Consider the following 16,034-nt stretch of genomic DNA (forward strand, 5'->3'; position numbering starts at 1 on the left):
CTATGAAGAAATGGACATCACCAAATCCAGACCTTTATTGGGACGGGATGTATAACATTTTTGTATTGACAAAAAATTCGAGCCAAATTAGTTGAGGTTAATAGTTCATGACACCCTCTCTCGTGGTGATCACTGACCATGCATAAACTCACCAATCATTCAAGAATTTAATTGCAGCGTAAGAGGACATTTTTTTTTTGTCATTCGCGTTTTTTTTTTTTTTGGTTTAAATATAATTTAATTCGATTCAAACTAAAATCAGGTCAATTTTTAACTAAAAACTTGTTTGGTTATATTATACCCAAGTGCAAATTCAGGCGGGAATTTATAACCCCCCTCTTCCCCTTAAAAAATATCAGCAAATGACATTTTCACGCATTGATAGGACAAGCGAAAAAAAATCAGAAGATTAAGGGCCAAAGTATACCCCATTTTAGTGCAAGATTTTGAACCAATTTTAGGCTGTTGTCTGTTCTTAGGTCGGGTTGTTGTCTCTTAGACACGTGCACATTCCCCATTCTCAATTTTATTTTCCAATAGAACCAAGACAGCTAACACATTATAATAGCATGTCCATTAAAATACAGTACTAAAAGTCTTTAAGGTAAATTCAAATGTCTAGCCTTTATTTATATCATTTATATCCTAGAGAACAATACATAATAGGCTCTGGATATACCCCTGTGCAAGACTGTTCATAAAATTGTACTTAGGAACTGTTCTTTCTCTTTTTCTTGTCAGATGGTTGGTTACATTCGTCATTACTTTATATTTTTGTTGAGCCCGGGAGTTTTGTCGCAGAAAGCTCGACATAGTGATAGTGATCCGGCGACGGCATTAACTAACTTCTTAAAAGCTTTATAATTTAGAAGGTAGAAGACATGGATGCTTCATACTTTGTATATATAGATGCTTTAAGTTACGTAGTCATATCGAGAAGTGTTTAGTACAGTGATTTTGTCATGATAGTTTGGATAAGTTTGACATGACGGTGTTAAGTGTTTTTGATGACAATCATTGCAAAAATGTTAACATTCGGATATTTTGTAAAAGGAACTTCTGATCAATAATTCAAGCTGGTAAGTACGTCTGTATAAAGTAAATATGTTAGTACATCACAAGTTGTATCATATAGTTAATGATTTAACTCAGAACAAAGCTTGCGTATGTCAAAATTAAAAATTCAAAAATAAAAATTGCTAATTGGTTTAACGTGCATAAAAAAAGTTATTATCTTTCAGTCTGTTACATCATATATTTCTTCGTGATATAATACTGCCTTCAATTATTCTGAAAAATACATACTTTTGCACTCAATTCAAAATTACTGAAATAACTGTGTCGTGGTTTGGTTCATTCGTGTCATGGTTTAGTTCATGTTCGACATGGTTCAATTATGTAATTCTTGTCGTGTATAATGAAGAGTTACTATCAAAATTAACAACAATTGTTTCATTAATTTGAAACACAAATGGACATAAGAACGCACATGTAGTAATATGTTATAAGTAGATGCAATATGATTGCCAATGAGACAACTATCCACCTACATTTTTTGTAAGATCAAATGACGTAGATGTTAGCAACTATATGTCATCAGGTCTTCAACATTCAACAATGAGCAAAACCATACTTCTTAAGTTATAAAAGGCTGCGACAAAATTCAATGTATAGGAATTCTAATGAGAAAACCATCAGCCTAATTTCTGTTCAAAATAAATAGCAAAATATGATATACAGTTACAAACGATATTCCCGGCATTACAGAAACTTACTTTGAGACAGTATATACAAAATATTGCGGAGTTAAACATGTTTGCAGGCTCCCCAACCTCTTATTCGCCTTAACCATGGCAGACATGTAAGATTTACCAGATCGGGTTTAAACAATAAAATCAAGTTGATTTAGTGTTGCCAATATTGTGAGCTGAACAATTTAGATATATTTTCAATTCTAGGACACGCCATACTAAATCATTACATAAAAAGTAAAATATTTGAAAGAATTAAGTGATACTATACACGATGCATTTATACAATATTACTACCATTGTATATAATGTGCGAATCCAGTTTGTTCATTTTCACTGTTATTTGCGAGTATGTCTATTGTAGAATAAAGGATGATGGGAAAACTGCGTTTTAACTTTGTTTACTTTTTGAAAGTACGAAATAATTGATTTAAATGTATGTTTTAACACAGTTAAATAAGAATATAACGTTCTAATGTATAATCACAAGATTAAAGTCCAAAAAAGAGTAATTACAGCAGCTGAATCCATAATATCGTTAACTGGATGCTTTTCATTTTAACTATAGTTGTGATGAATTATCACTGAAAGTGCAATCATTTCTGATGTAGAATTTTGGCAGGTGCGATGAATTTTCATTATAATTTCATATGATTATTCGACATGAAACAACTGAAAATAGTCTTAAAAAATGACTAATACAGATGATATTTAAAAACCAAGTTGGTCGTAGATGATCACTTGAATATACACGGGTATAACCAACTTTCGGACATTGTGTACTGTTCATCGATATTTTTTCTGTACTTAATCTTATGGGGTAACCCGGTTTTTTCGTCATAGTTCTGTAACGTTCGTAAGTAAAAAATCGAGAACATAGTTATGAGAAATTCAAACATATATCATGGTGACTCGATTGTTGCTCGAACTTTCTGTTACTGTAACTTATTTTATGGGTTTATACATACCACTTGTAAGGTAAACAAAATGGCTAATATAGGCAATACAGACTTCTCGAAAAAGATCCTTTTGCCTCATTTATTTTTACTGGAGACATGCCAAAGACAAAGCAAACACTAAAATAGGCTCCCAAAATGCCACAATAGACCACTGACTAGTTTGTCCTTCACCGAAAAAAAATCATCTATTATGCGCGTTTATGACATTGATGTTGGTTCTGATAATTGTAGCAACATAATTACTCCCTGGATCATTAGTATTGTATATTTAAGGCTGCTATATTGAATAAAATTTAATCACTTAGTCTAGTGATTTATTTGTACTACTGAAATAGGTGATTATTAAAGAAACACAACTCTTACTTCCAACCTTCGTGGACATTATGTTACTTGAATCAGAGATTTAGAAAATCACTCATTTAAGTAAGTTCCATAGCCTGACTGTATATGAACTACTGCAGAAGTACAAAGAGCAGTGGGTAACATTAACCTAGTTCAAATAATAATTTGGACTATCATTAATCCTAAATTCTCACATGGACTGATTATTAAAGGCATACATTAGCTATATGTGTATATCATATGTATATCGAGCATTGAGCATTTGTTCATTACAAATATTGCTAGATCTATATGGGAATCTGTGACACTTTACCTGAGGATTTGCAAACACTTTTCATTTGTGGTGTTTCATTTGATTTCAGGGGATCCTTGTCAACTCTTAAAATTTGCCAACCCTTACCCGAGTTTTACTAACTCATACTTTTGCCAATTCCTACCCATTTTTTAGTGGTATTGATATGCAACATATTAGTATTTTCTACCATACAATAGCTATATATAAAAAAAAATTGCAAAAATTGTCAGATGACCTTGAGGTTTATTAAAAATAAATAAATAAATGCAGCATGTTGAAATCCATACATTGAGATATGCTTTTATTTAAACAAAAGGGTATTACTACTTCAAAGTTCAGTTAAGTAACTTATATATATATATACATATATGTATACCTATAGATATTTAGATTTGCCTAATTAACATGATTAGTGTATAGTAGCTTTATGATATCAAACATTTGTCAAAAGTCTGGTGATGTCCTCTGAGATAAACTAAAAAAAACTATTACTGACCAAACAAAAAGTGGGACAAACTAGATTTTTCCAAACGCTCCTCAGATTTCAAATTAAAAATGAAGAACCTAGTGTCCTTATTTACCAACCTGGATAAAAACTTACAAATTCATTATTTCACAATCAAAGCGATTAAGCTACATTCCAAACTAAGCCATCATTTTTGTCAATAAACATTTATTTTTAACCACTAGCATGACTTGAACAGATACTTACATACTGTACATTTCTCAGTAATATTCAGACAATTCAAGAGATAAATGCATTATGTTTTCAATTTTCAGCAAGCCAAAGATGTATCATGTATGCAAACTTTTACCAAAATCTGTGACAGCCCAATTTGGCATTTACTGTAACTTGACCTTTAAATTTACAATCACTTTTCATTTGTGGTGTTTTATGTAATATCAGATAACTTCATTTGTTAATATCCTAGTCCACAATTTGATCTTGCACTTATTCATTAATGATAATATCATATCATATAAGTTAGTATATTAATGTATATATTTATGTGTATTAAAAAAAATATCACTTATTAAATTTTATATCTACAATTCTATTCATGAAAGTCAATTTCTTAATATTTATTATGCAGATATGGCTTGTGAAGAGTTAAAAAATACAGATCCAAATTGGAAGACAGAAGAAGCTATTGCTGAAGACTTAGATCTTCCAAAGTTGTCTACTGAAAATGTAGTTAAACTTTTGGAAGAAGGTTGCACAATTCCGTTTATAGCAAGATATCGTAAAGAAATGTCTGGAGGGATGGAAGTTGATAACCTCAGAGATATTCAGTCATCTTTAGAAGACCTGAAGTATTTATATTGATATTGAATATATATGTTCATGAATAATAATTCAGAGCAAACTACAAACTGTAGGTGTATTGACTTTTTTTTTTAAAGAAGTGAAGTTACACCTAGGATTAATATAGTTAATGTATTAATAGTCCCATGTTACACACATCTATTTTTTTTAGCTATGTTTATTACTACAAGGAATGTTGGACAATTAAATTGTATTATATGTTTTCATTTAGAACAACTTTAATCATTAAAACAAAGCAAATACTTAAATAATGAAAATTATATATGTTGTTATATATTTTCAGTCTACAGAAACTTATTGATATATACAGTATTAAAATGGATAACAAAATAGAAAAAAAATGAGAAACATAGGTACAACTCAAACACTATGAAATATTTTCATCTTTTCTGATATTGCCTATATGTTTGTTCATTTGATAATTTCAGACATGTCCAGAATAAGATGGCTACTGTATTGAAAGCTGTCAATAAAACAGGCAAGCTTACACAAGGATTAGAAAAATGCCTGAAGAATTCTAAAACAATAACAGAGATCGATGATTTGGTAAGTTCAGGATAATTGAAAAGATATGTAAAAGTTTTATTAATTGTATATACTTTTTGTGAAAATTTGGCTCTGGAATCATGGAGTGAATTTATGAACATGTTTTCAGTTACTGTAGGTATTTTTTTTATACATTATTGTTAACCCCCAGCTATTTGAAGCACAATGCACACCAGTATACTGATTATATGTCTGTCAGTTCTTTTTCTTTTCTTCCATCTCACTTTTGTATCCATTGCTGCTCCTGAACAGCTAGAGGGAATTTTATGAAACTTTCACATGTACAGGTTGATATACCTTTGCTTCTATTTAATAATTTATTGATCTGATCAAAGATCTTGGGTTTACTATGGCATAACGTGGAGTTTTTCTTATCTGCACACAGTCTTCTACATTTCACATGTTTTATCATCTCGGTCCTCTTTTTATAAACTTATGAACATTTTAAATAACTTTCTCAGAAAATCAAGGTATCCGGTCGTTCAGGCCCCAAACCGATATGGACCCAAGTCGATCCGGCCCCATAATCATGAAATGATAAGGAATAAACTATGTTGACTTTTAATCAGTATAAATGTAATTTGTAAAAAGTATAAATGATGGATGAGAACAGTTAAATGAAGAATGGTTATATTGAAGTACTGACCAGTAAGATGAAATATTTTAAGTCAATGCGAAAATGGCTGGGATTGTGTCTGTTTGTATAACAGCTTCAGCATATTAATATTAAGATATTTTCCTTGATAACTTTGAATATCATGAAGATTTTTATTTACCTAAATCACACTTAGAAGAGATAAATAAATATTTTCAATCCAATGGAACCTATAAAATTTAACTCATCATGATGACTTGTTTCATCAAATCATTAGTCTATAATTGGTTTGTTTATTTAACAATTGTCTGATGATTGTGAACTAAGGTAATGCCACTTGTTATCCCTTAATTTAATCAAATCCTGATTCATTAAAGTTACGTAATCAACAAGGTATTTGTAGTTTGATCTTTTGTATTGCGTGATGTCTTTTTTTCTTTTTTTTTTTCTTTCTATAACAAAATGACAAAAAAAAGATATTTATCCGATAAAGCCATGTACGAAGTCTTGAAAATGGGAAGGATGTATCAGCTTTCCATAAAATGTCAGCTAGATCTGTTTGACAAAATTGTCAAGCCCATTTTGTTGTATGGGTGCAGAGTATGGAGTTTTAGTAATAATGAGGTATTAAAAAAGAAACATTTAAAATTCTGTAAAATACATTTAAATCTAAAATCCTCAACACCAAATTATATCGTTTACGGGGAACTAGGTCGACATAGAAATAACAAGCTATCAGCTACATTTATTTTTAAGAAAAACGGGGAATTGAGAAAAATTTTAATATTTCGGACTTTAAAGATGCCGTTATTCTTTGTCGATTTCGAACGACCAATAACAAATAGCCGATTGAAACAGGAAGGTGGCTAAACGTATTGAGAGAAAACGGTGACGAATATCACTATCTTTTTTAACGTACTTTTTTCGATCAAAAACGTAGAGAATATTCATCCTCCTACTTGGTACAACGACATAATGCATGCAAATTTTCGGAACTTCTGTCGCCGGGGAATACACGAAAACCAGTGCTGAAGAAACTTTGATTATTTATTAAATATATCAATACTTTTGTTTGTCCTCCTGGCTAGCGGCAAATCATATAACATTTTTCACTTTGAGAAATTTTAAGAATTTAAACAAAAAAGTTTGTATGTTTCAGCTTGGGGATCAGCTTGTACCGTTGTGTATGTAACTATTTGTTATTACACAGGATGAAAGACTTGTTAAGATCACAGTCATTTGAAAGAAAATGCTTATTATTGCTTGTTAATTTTGATGTCTGTTGATTGTCCTAAATTCTTTAATATACGTTTTTGATATATGTATACCAAATAATCTTGAAAACTTGTAATGAAAACAAAATCAACCTTGTTGTTTTATACTCATTCGAAGAAAATATTTGCCAAAGGCTTTTTTGACCATACACCTTTTACATTATAATAAATTCATAAACATTTATGAATTACAATTAATATATATCTTTATGTTTATTCCTTTTAAACTTATTTTTTTATTGGGGCCGGATCGACTTTAAATATGGCCCGGATCGACATGAAAGCAAAAATCAACATGTAATGTCATTATATATGCACCCCCTATTTTTATCAGTTCTATTTTAGGGTCTCAAGGAGTTTGGGGAACATGTATATTTTTGGGAGCTAAAAGTACTATTAAAATACCAATTTCATTTTTATACGACCGCAAATTTTGTTTTGTTTAGCTATGGTGTCGTCATAGTATGATCTAGTATGAGTTGTCATCCTACAACAAATTTGGTTTCTGGAAAATAACTTAAGGTGGTACCCAACACTTTCACTAAAATTAATTTGGCCCGTTTAATTTTCATAAAATTTTGTTAAAGTATTAACTTTTACCCTTTAACAAAAATATAAAAATTTCAAAAGTTTTAACCAACCGTTTTGTCAGAAAAATTAGACTGGTTATATAGCAGTTTCACAAACACCTATTTTAATCATTGAGAAGCTTAATATTCCTTTTACAACACAATGTAATTAAAACGTTTAGCTGACTTTACAGAGTTATCTCCCTGTAGTGTTAGGTACCACCTTAATATGTTTAAGTGAATGGATCTCTATGAAACTGTACCACAATGTTTAATACCACAAGTAGAAGGTTAGAATTTATTTTGGGGGTTATGGTGCCAACAGTTTAGCAATTAGTGGCCCAAAAGGGGTCAAAACAAGCGTTTTTGTAGTTACCAGACAATAACTTGTGTGAAAGTGTATGAATCTCTCTGACATTGTTCCACAAGGTTCCATATCACAAAGGGAAGGCTATTATTGAGTTTTGGGGTTATTGCCAGAAACATGCAGGAATTAGGGGCAAAAAAGGGTAAAAAACAAGCATTTTTGTAGTTTTCAGACAATACATTGTAACTTGTGTTGAAGTGTATGGATCTCTCTAAAATTATACTTCAAGGTTCCATACTCAAAAGGAAAGGCTAGGATTGAGATTAGGGTTTTTGCTTCAAAGAGGAGGGGTTCAAAAAGTTGGGGGGGAATTTTTTTCCATTTTTTTAAGGGGTTCATATCAGGCTGCGCTCAGCGAAGCATTTTATTGTTCATCACTTCATTAATTTTAAATTGGTTTGAAATTATATACCCAATGCTTTCTATCCACTGGTAATTTTGATAATTTGACTATTTATTCTCAATAACTCTATATATTTTGGGGTTATTTAACACTGTTATATTTTTTAGTATGCCCCTTTCAAACCTGGACATAAAGGTACACTAGCAGAAAGAGCTAGAGCTCTGAATTTAGAACCCCTAGCTATAAAATTCCTAGACCGAACCTGGGTAGGTAAAGTTGAGCAGTTTGTGGATCCAAATATTAAAGGTATGTCAAATTATATATATAAGATTAACCAAACATTTGAAATAACAGTGGAAAAAGTAAAAAAAAACCATATTATTGTAAAATACTTTTGAACACTTGAATGAAAGAGGAACGAAAGATACCAGAGCAACAGTTAAACTCATAGATTGAAAATAAACTGACAAAGCCATGGCTAAAAATAAAAAGACAAACAGACAAACAATAGTACAGAAGACACAACATAGAAAACTAAAGACTCAGCGATATGAACCCCACCAAAAACTTGGGTGATCTCAGGTGCTCTGGAAGGGTAAGCAGATCCTGCTTTACATATGGCACCAGTCGTGTTGTTTATGCTTATGACCTGTTATATTAAACTGTGTTTGGTTGACCAGATATATATCATGTGATTTAAAAAATATTCAGTTGAAATTTTTTCTCTCATGCAGCAAGCACACAAATTTTATTAGATTCTATATTTTTTCTAAATTAGACTATAGATTTTTCGTTTATTAATTTGTAATATGTTGATGGATGAGATGTATTTTTGACTAATGATTGCCAAAGTTGTTATTTTTATGAATGCTCTTGTAGAAACGTGATTGAAAAAATTAAATTATAGCATTCATTTTCTGTTCAATCTGTTTAATTGTTTTCTTCTTTCATCCACTGATTTTGTGCATTGATTTCAAACACTACCCTGCAGTTTTGTTCATATTTTCACAAATACTAAATATTTAAAAGAGTTTTTTGTTATAAAATAAAATTATTATATAAAAAAAAAGCAACTTGTATACTCTGCAGAAGTATTTGTATCTCCCTGTTTATAAACATCAGAAAGTTGAGACATATTCCATAAAATTATATAATTAAAACCTATTTTCGTTATCATTGAACATGACTTTTTATAATGATATCCTTGGAAAATCATGAAAAAGTGGCTAACAGCAACAACAAAAAAGTAGAAATATCTATTTATAATTCAGGTTTACAGAAGTTGTCAGATGTAGAAACTGGTGTTAAGCATATACTAGCAGATATCATGCACAAACATAAAGACAGTATGGATTTTATTAGAGGGTGGTTAGTATAGTCTTATTAAGCATATCAACTAAAAGATATCATACATAAACATACAGAGAGTATGGACTTTATTTAAGGAATGACTGTAATATTTTTTTATGTCTACGAAGAAATAACATCAAAAATGTGTTGCACACTGAATAACGTGCGTAGCAGGTTATTTTAAAGTGTGCACTACATTTTTTATATTACTTCAAATAGACAGAATTAAATATTACAGTAATTTCTTATAATTTAATTCTAAATTCTATTTCAAACCGAGTTAAACCATGAACAAATGTTGATGACGTCACGGTCACATGACAAAATTACGTCTATGAGCTGATAAACAAACAACGTCATCCAATCCGAAGACGTGTTACATCAAAAATTAAATTATTAGATGATATATAGAGGGTATAGTCTTATCAATTCTTGTCTTCTGAATCTCCATAAGGAAAGTTTAAAAAAGTTTGACTGGAAGCTTTGAACTTCTTAATTACAATATTTTTTTACATACCAAATTCAAAGACAATGGAGTGACTTTTCATCCAAGTTATCAGTTTTCCTTTTCTTGATGATGATTCATTGGATTAATTTATCCAGTATATACAAATTTTACAGTTAAGCCAACTGGTGTGATATACAAATGTTCAGATATCTCAAATTTCAATGTCAATGAACTTGATATTTTTTTCACCTCAAAATATGACAATTGCTATTTGGGTAACCTTTACCATCAACTTTTTGATTCCCTACACATTTTTTGAGCTAAGATCAATATCTTGCCCAAACTTGGTAAAATAATGCCCCAAATAATGAGCAAACATGCTGTTGATTTTATCGTCAAAATTCAAGATCACAACAGCTATAGATAAACTGAAGTTTAAAAAAAAAGTTTGGTTTCAAGATGTTATGTCCAACTCATTTGTTTGATAATGCTCCATGGAGTGAGAAAGATCTTTATTGAACAAATGTTGAAGCATTCCAATATTTGATTCAAAATACAAAGATTTTGAAATGTTCTTTCCAATAGGTCAAAATACAGGGATATTAAGCTTGTCACCTCCGAATGCAAACCAAAGAAGTCTGGAAAAAATGACACAAAGACAATAAAAACTGAAGACACAAAGAAAGTCATAAAAAAAGAAGTGAACATCAAGGAAGAAAGTAGACATAAATATGAACAGTATTTCAACTCTTATTTTCATGTCTGTAGCATAAAACCACACCAGGTAACTGTTCTATTATTTTAACACTTGAAACCTCATTTGTTTATATAATGTTTACATAAAACCTTAATCAGTAACCCTATTTTATTATTATATTTAACAATGAACTCCTTATGGTAAACCAGCGCATGTGAAATCGTTTTGGAAGATTACCAGAATCAGATACCTTGGTAAGCTAGGTTGTCATATTTAACAATGTTTAATCTCAACAGGCAACTTTATTATTTGTTTTTTACTTAACATCCAGTGGAAAATTAAAATAATTTATGACTTTATAATTTATGTTTGCATGTAATTTTAATTCTAACCAGTAATTTTATTTGTTTGTTACAGTGTTTGATCTCATTTACTTTTATGTAACATAACACTGCATCAGCCAACTTTAAATTATTGGTATAAGAAGATGTGGTAAATTGATTGCCATTATTTCAACTATCCACAAGAGTTAAATTTCAAGTGCTAGTTAGCAATTAGAAGCCACAATTTGGCCTTCAACAATGAGAAAAATTCAGTCTGTATAATAGACTATAAAAGGCCTTGAAATAAATGTGAACTATTAAAACTTGAAAAACAAATGGCCTAATTCATAACTAAACAATTTACAAAAGAAAAAAGAGAGACATCAACCAACAAAAACCACTGTAACACAGGCTTTTGACTTGGAATAGGCACATAAAGAATGTTGCAGGGTTTAAAGGTTTATTTTTTCTAACTAACCAATCACATTCAAGTATTTGTATACAAATCATAATGGAGTACTATTATTTTGTCAGTGACATATCTTTACATTTCAGGTATTAGCAATAAATCGAGGTGAACATAACAAATTTTTAACAGTAAAAATAGATGTACCAGATAGAGTAAAATCGATGTATGAGAGACAATGCAGACAAAATGTTATTCACAGAGCTCACAAAAGAAAATATGCTAAGAACATTATTACCCAGGCAATCAGTGATGCATATGATAGATTGGCACAACCTCAAATGATCAGATTGATCAGGTTAATACATAAATATTACCCCCTTTTGATATTTTCCTGGAAAACAGTTGTTCTTTGACCTAGTTTATCTGTCATACAGCATACTGAACATTGTTTATTAATCTGGTAATGTGAAAACATGGCAATGTTAAAGGGTTTAAGGTATAATGTAATAGAAGACTCCTTCAAATAACAAATTAAAACTCTTCTATACTGGTTTACAATATACAAAAATAATATTTTTGAAAATAAGAAGATATGTCATGATTGCTGCAGAGACTAAATGGCATAGAAATTAACTATAGGTCACTGTACAGCTTTTAACAATGAGCAAATCCCATACATTATAGTAAACTATAAGAGGGATCTGAATAACAAATATAAAATGTTCATTAGAGGAAACTAATAGCCTGATTTATGAACAAAATAATAATGGCTCAACATACAGATAATATATGTGCAATGAAGGGGACATTAATATCTGTTCTTATTAGCTTTGTTATAAATGAGCTTACTTTAAATCCATACAAATTTGAAATGATTTTAGATGTACCAGTAACTTGTTTTCTCCTTAGGTCTGAATTGACAAAAAAGGCTAAAAAAGCATCAATTGAGGTATTTGCTACCAATCTGAAGAATTTACTTCTAGCTTCACCTGTCAAGGGAAAGTGCATTCTGGGAATAGATCCAGGAATAAAAAATGGCTGTAAAGTAGCAGTAATAACATCAACAGGTACACATATTTTATTTCTTTAAATATGATCTATAGTAAGATGTGTAGATTTACAAAGAGTTTTTAATTACCTATCGGAATGAAATATGAATTCATTAATTTGTTGAACACATATGCTATACATTGCCAGTATTTGTTGGTATTATTAACTTGACCTGAAAATCTCTTTTTTATACCCCCGCTTTAAAAAAGGGGGGGTATACTGTTTTACCTCTGTCTGTCCGTCCGTCCGTCAGTCCGTCCGTCAGTCCGTCCGTCAGTCAGTCCGTCCCATGAAACTTTCGTCACATTTTTCTCAGGAACTACACATCCACCCTTTCTGTAATTTGGTATCAACATTTATATATGTCAGCCGTACCGTGTGATGCGTTTTCAGATTCATCACTTGACAACTTCCTGTTTACCGAACACTTGTATGATTTTACACATGATAGCCAAGTTGAAAATTTTCGTCACATTTTTCTCAGGAACTACAATACAAGGATTTCTGAAATTTGGTTTCAGGATTTATATAAGTCAGCTATACCGTGTGATGCGTTTTCAGATTCATCACTCGACAACTTCCTGTTTACCGAACACTATTAATATTATCCACTTGCGGCGGGGGTATCATCAGTGAGCAGTAGCTCGCAGTTTCACTTGTTTACTTTGTTTGGTTTCTTTATCAATGATGTATACCCCAAATCTCCTTTTTTTCATAGACAATGATAGATACAAGAAATATGTTGTAATTTTTATCAAATGATTATTTCAGTAGAATGATAGGCCTATGCATGAGTGTTTTACCTTTCAGTATACCAAAAAATCAGTCATTAGAAATGAATGGTTAAAATATATTAATTATACTGCACCTGATTTATACTAACCACAACCTTCTTTTTTGCAATTAGCTAAACCGTTTCACTAGTTGCTCAATTTGGTCATTGCCTGATTGGTATTCTGAAAGGTAAAACTACTATGTGCATTTGGCTTATATATAATTTGATATGCCTGACAACGATGCAGATTATAATGTACTGCAAGCAAGAGATACTATAGAAACTTGATTATGTTTCCAATTACATTTCCAATGTTTACATTTTGCCATATTTGTTTTTGTCACTTTTATTCCTTTTCAAATTCATTTATCTAATCCTCAGTAATGATTATGATGCAATTTTGATAAAAATTCTGATAAGCATTAAAATATAATGCATCATTATTAAAAATACTTCTTTCTTGTCAGCATTACATTAGACTAAAATGCAAAAGTAAACAGCTCTTTTGAGTGTAATGATAATAATCCAGGTCCCTAAGTTGTAAATCAGTGGTTACACAGCTACCTGTAGTAGGGTTCAACCAAAGTAAGAACCTACTGCGTTAAGCAGTTAAAATTGGAATTAGACTTAAAATGTCTGGCTGGCTCAAATATTTTTTGGATGCCCTGACCTACAACCTGTAAAATATATGTCAAATTTCCAAATTTCAATCACACTTTTATATATTTAAAACGTTGCTTTCATGTTACACTTTGTGTCCAAATTTTCCAAAAAAATGCCTAATTTTGACTAAGGCTGGGAATATATTTCTTATCTGCGTTCATATCTGTAGATATGGGTTTTTTAACATCCTGCAGGAAATTGTACACCCTTTGGTATGCCTCAGGGTATACTGGGTTACTTCATGCAGATATGAACATAGATACAAATGTAACTTATTATATCATAATATTAAAAAGGGTTGAAATAAGAAAATGTTTCTGTTTATATTCCAGGCCAGATTGTTCACACTGAGATAGTTTATATTCATGATAATAAAAGTAACAAGTATGATGAGAAAATGAAAATTTTACAGATGATCAAACAATATGGGTAAGCTTATTGCAGAAAATAATTTTATCGGTTTTTAGATTCAGGAGATAACTGTATTGTATTTTAAGCTTGGCGTTCGTTAAACATAGATTTTACTATCGCAAATTAAGTTTACCTAGCAATGCATCAAGAGTCTTTGTTTAATAATGTAATTAATGATTTCTAAAAAATATCGAAACTCAAAATGTTCCTGATTATCATTTGGTATTTGTTGTTGCTTAAAATTATAAAGTCAAAACTGGAAATCTATTTTATATTCTTCCAGTGGTATATTTATTCTGCTTATAATCCTCAGGCTTGAAAATTACAATTTCCATTCCAATTTTATATGATTTTTTTGCAGGTGTGAGATATTTGCAATAGGAAATGGTGTTGCTTGTAGGGAGACAGAAACTTATGTATCTAGCCTGATTAAAGAGAAATATCTGAAGATGAATTACTGGTAACTGTTTGATCATACTTATCTGTTTATTTTTAATTTTGATGTATGAGGTAACTATTATAGAACTAGGATATTTATATATAATAATGGAATAGAATTGTAAAATTGTTATTTAAGGATTTCATTACATTTTCTTAAAAGTGATGAGGAGACATTACACAGTATTTGTTGTAAAACAACCTTTGATCAACATCATTGTTAATTGCTAATAATGTGCACTTTGGGGATATTATTTGTGTGGAACTGATTCACATTACATTTCTCAATGAAATATGGGTAGCATGCCAACATTTAGGATGGAATTTTTCTCAAATGTTGTTATAAGTGTTAAAGTCTAGAACTAACTTGTTAGTGTCATGATTACACTACCATGTAATGTTTATGAACTATTTCAGTGTAGTAGATGAAAGTGGAGCATCTATATACAGTGTGTCTGATCAAGCTGTGAAGGAATTACCTACTTTAGATCCCTCACTTAGAGGAGCAGGTATGTATTCACAATATTAATAAGAAATTGCTACTTTCTATTTATGAAAGCATATGGATTATTGAACAGACTACAAATTCATGTTGAACTTAAAACAAAATACAGTTGTTTTACAAACCATGCCTCTTTTGGGGAGATATTAAATATTCATAGATATTTGTTTTGTTTACCTACTGGTTTACAGATATGATCTCTATGTTTCATTTCATAGAGACACAAATTGGGAAATCAAACTAGTCTAAATATATTCATGGATAGTGGCCAAATGTTATTTTGAGGAAGACCCAAAGTGAAGGGAGGGGTTTTACAGACTTTAAGTATAAGTTTCAGAAGAACTCTTAGAAGTTTAAGGCATATATCTTAGAAAATATGCTGTACAGCCCTATATATTCAGACGTGTAACTTATAGTTAAACAAACAAGGAAAATTGTAATGTGATTATAAATGCTTTCTTTACATTTCTGCATTTTCAATATCTCAACCAATGTTATATATCTCAGAGTAAGCTCTGAATGGCTCATTTTTAGTGATTGTTCTTAATAAGAACAGTTGATAACTACTACAGATGGCTTTTTAAGGTTGAGGTAAATCCA

The 16,034-nt window shown here is 30.6% G+C and overlaps 1 protein-coding gene across 1 annotated transcript in view; it reads left to right on the plus strand.

The window, feature by feature from the left end:
- Window positions 1–4,443: 4,443 nt before the first annotated feature.
- Window positions 4,444–16,034, plus strand: part of LOC143056148 (S1 RNA-binding domain-containing protein 1-like) — a 29,485-nt gene continuing 17,894 nt past the window's right edge. Inside the window, exons 1-10 of the mRNA XM_076229232.1 lie at window positions 4,444–4,661; window positions 5,103–5,220; window positions 8,536–8,674; window positions 9,640–9,736; window positions 10,752–10,950; window positions 11,742–11,950; window positions 12,505–12,662; window positions 14,416–14,512; window positions 14,856–14,954; window positions 15,350–15,441. Coding sequence (XP_076085347.1) covers window positions 4,444–4,661; window positions 5,103–5,220; window positions 8,536–8,674; window positions 9,640–9,736; window positions 10,752–10,950; window positions 11,742–11,950; window positions 12,505–12,662; window positions 14,416–14,512; window positions 14,856–14,954; window positions 15,350–15,441 — 1,426 coding nt within the window. The remainder of the gene's footprint in view (window positions 4,662–5,102; window positions 5,221–8,535; window positions 8,675–9,639; window positions 9,737–10,751; window positions 10,951–11,741; window positions 11,951–12,504; window positions 12,663–14,415; window positions 14,513–14,855; window positions 14,955–15,349; window positions 15,442–16,034) is intronic.

Source organism: Mytilus galloprovincialis, chromosome 13 (assembly GCF_965363235.1).
Source record: "Mytilus galloprovincialis chromosome 13, xbMytGall1.hap1.1, whole genome shotgun sequence".
NCBI lineage: Eukaryota > Metazoa > Mollusca > Bivalvia > Mytilida > Mytilidae > Mytilus > Mytilus galloprovincialis.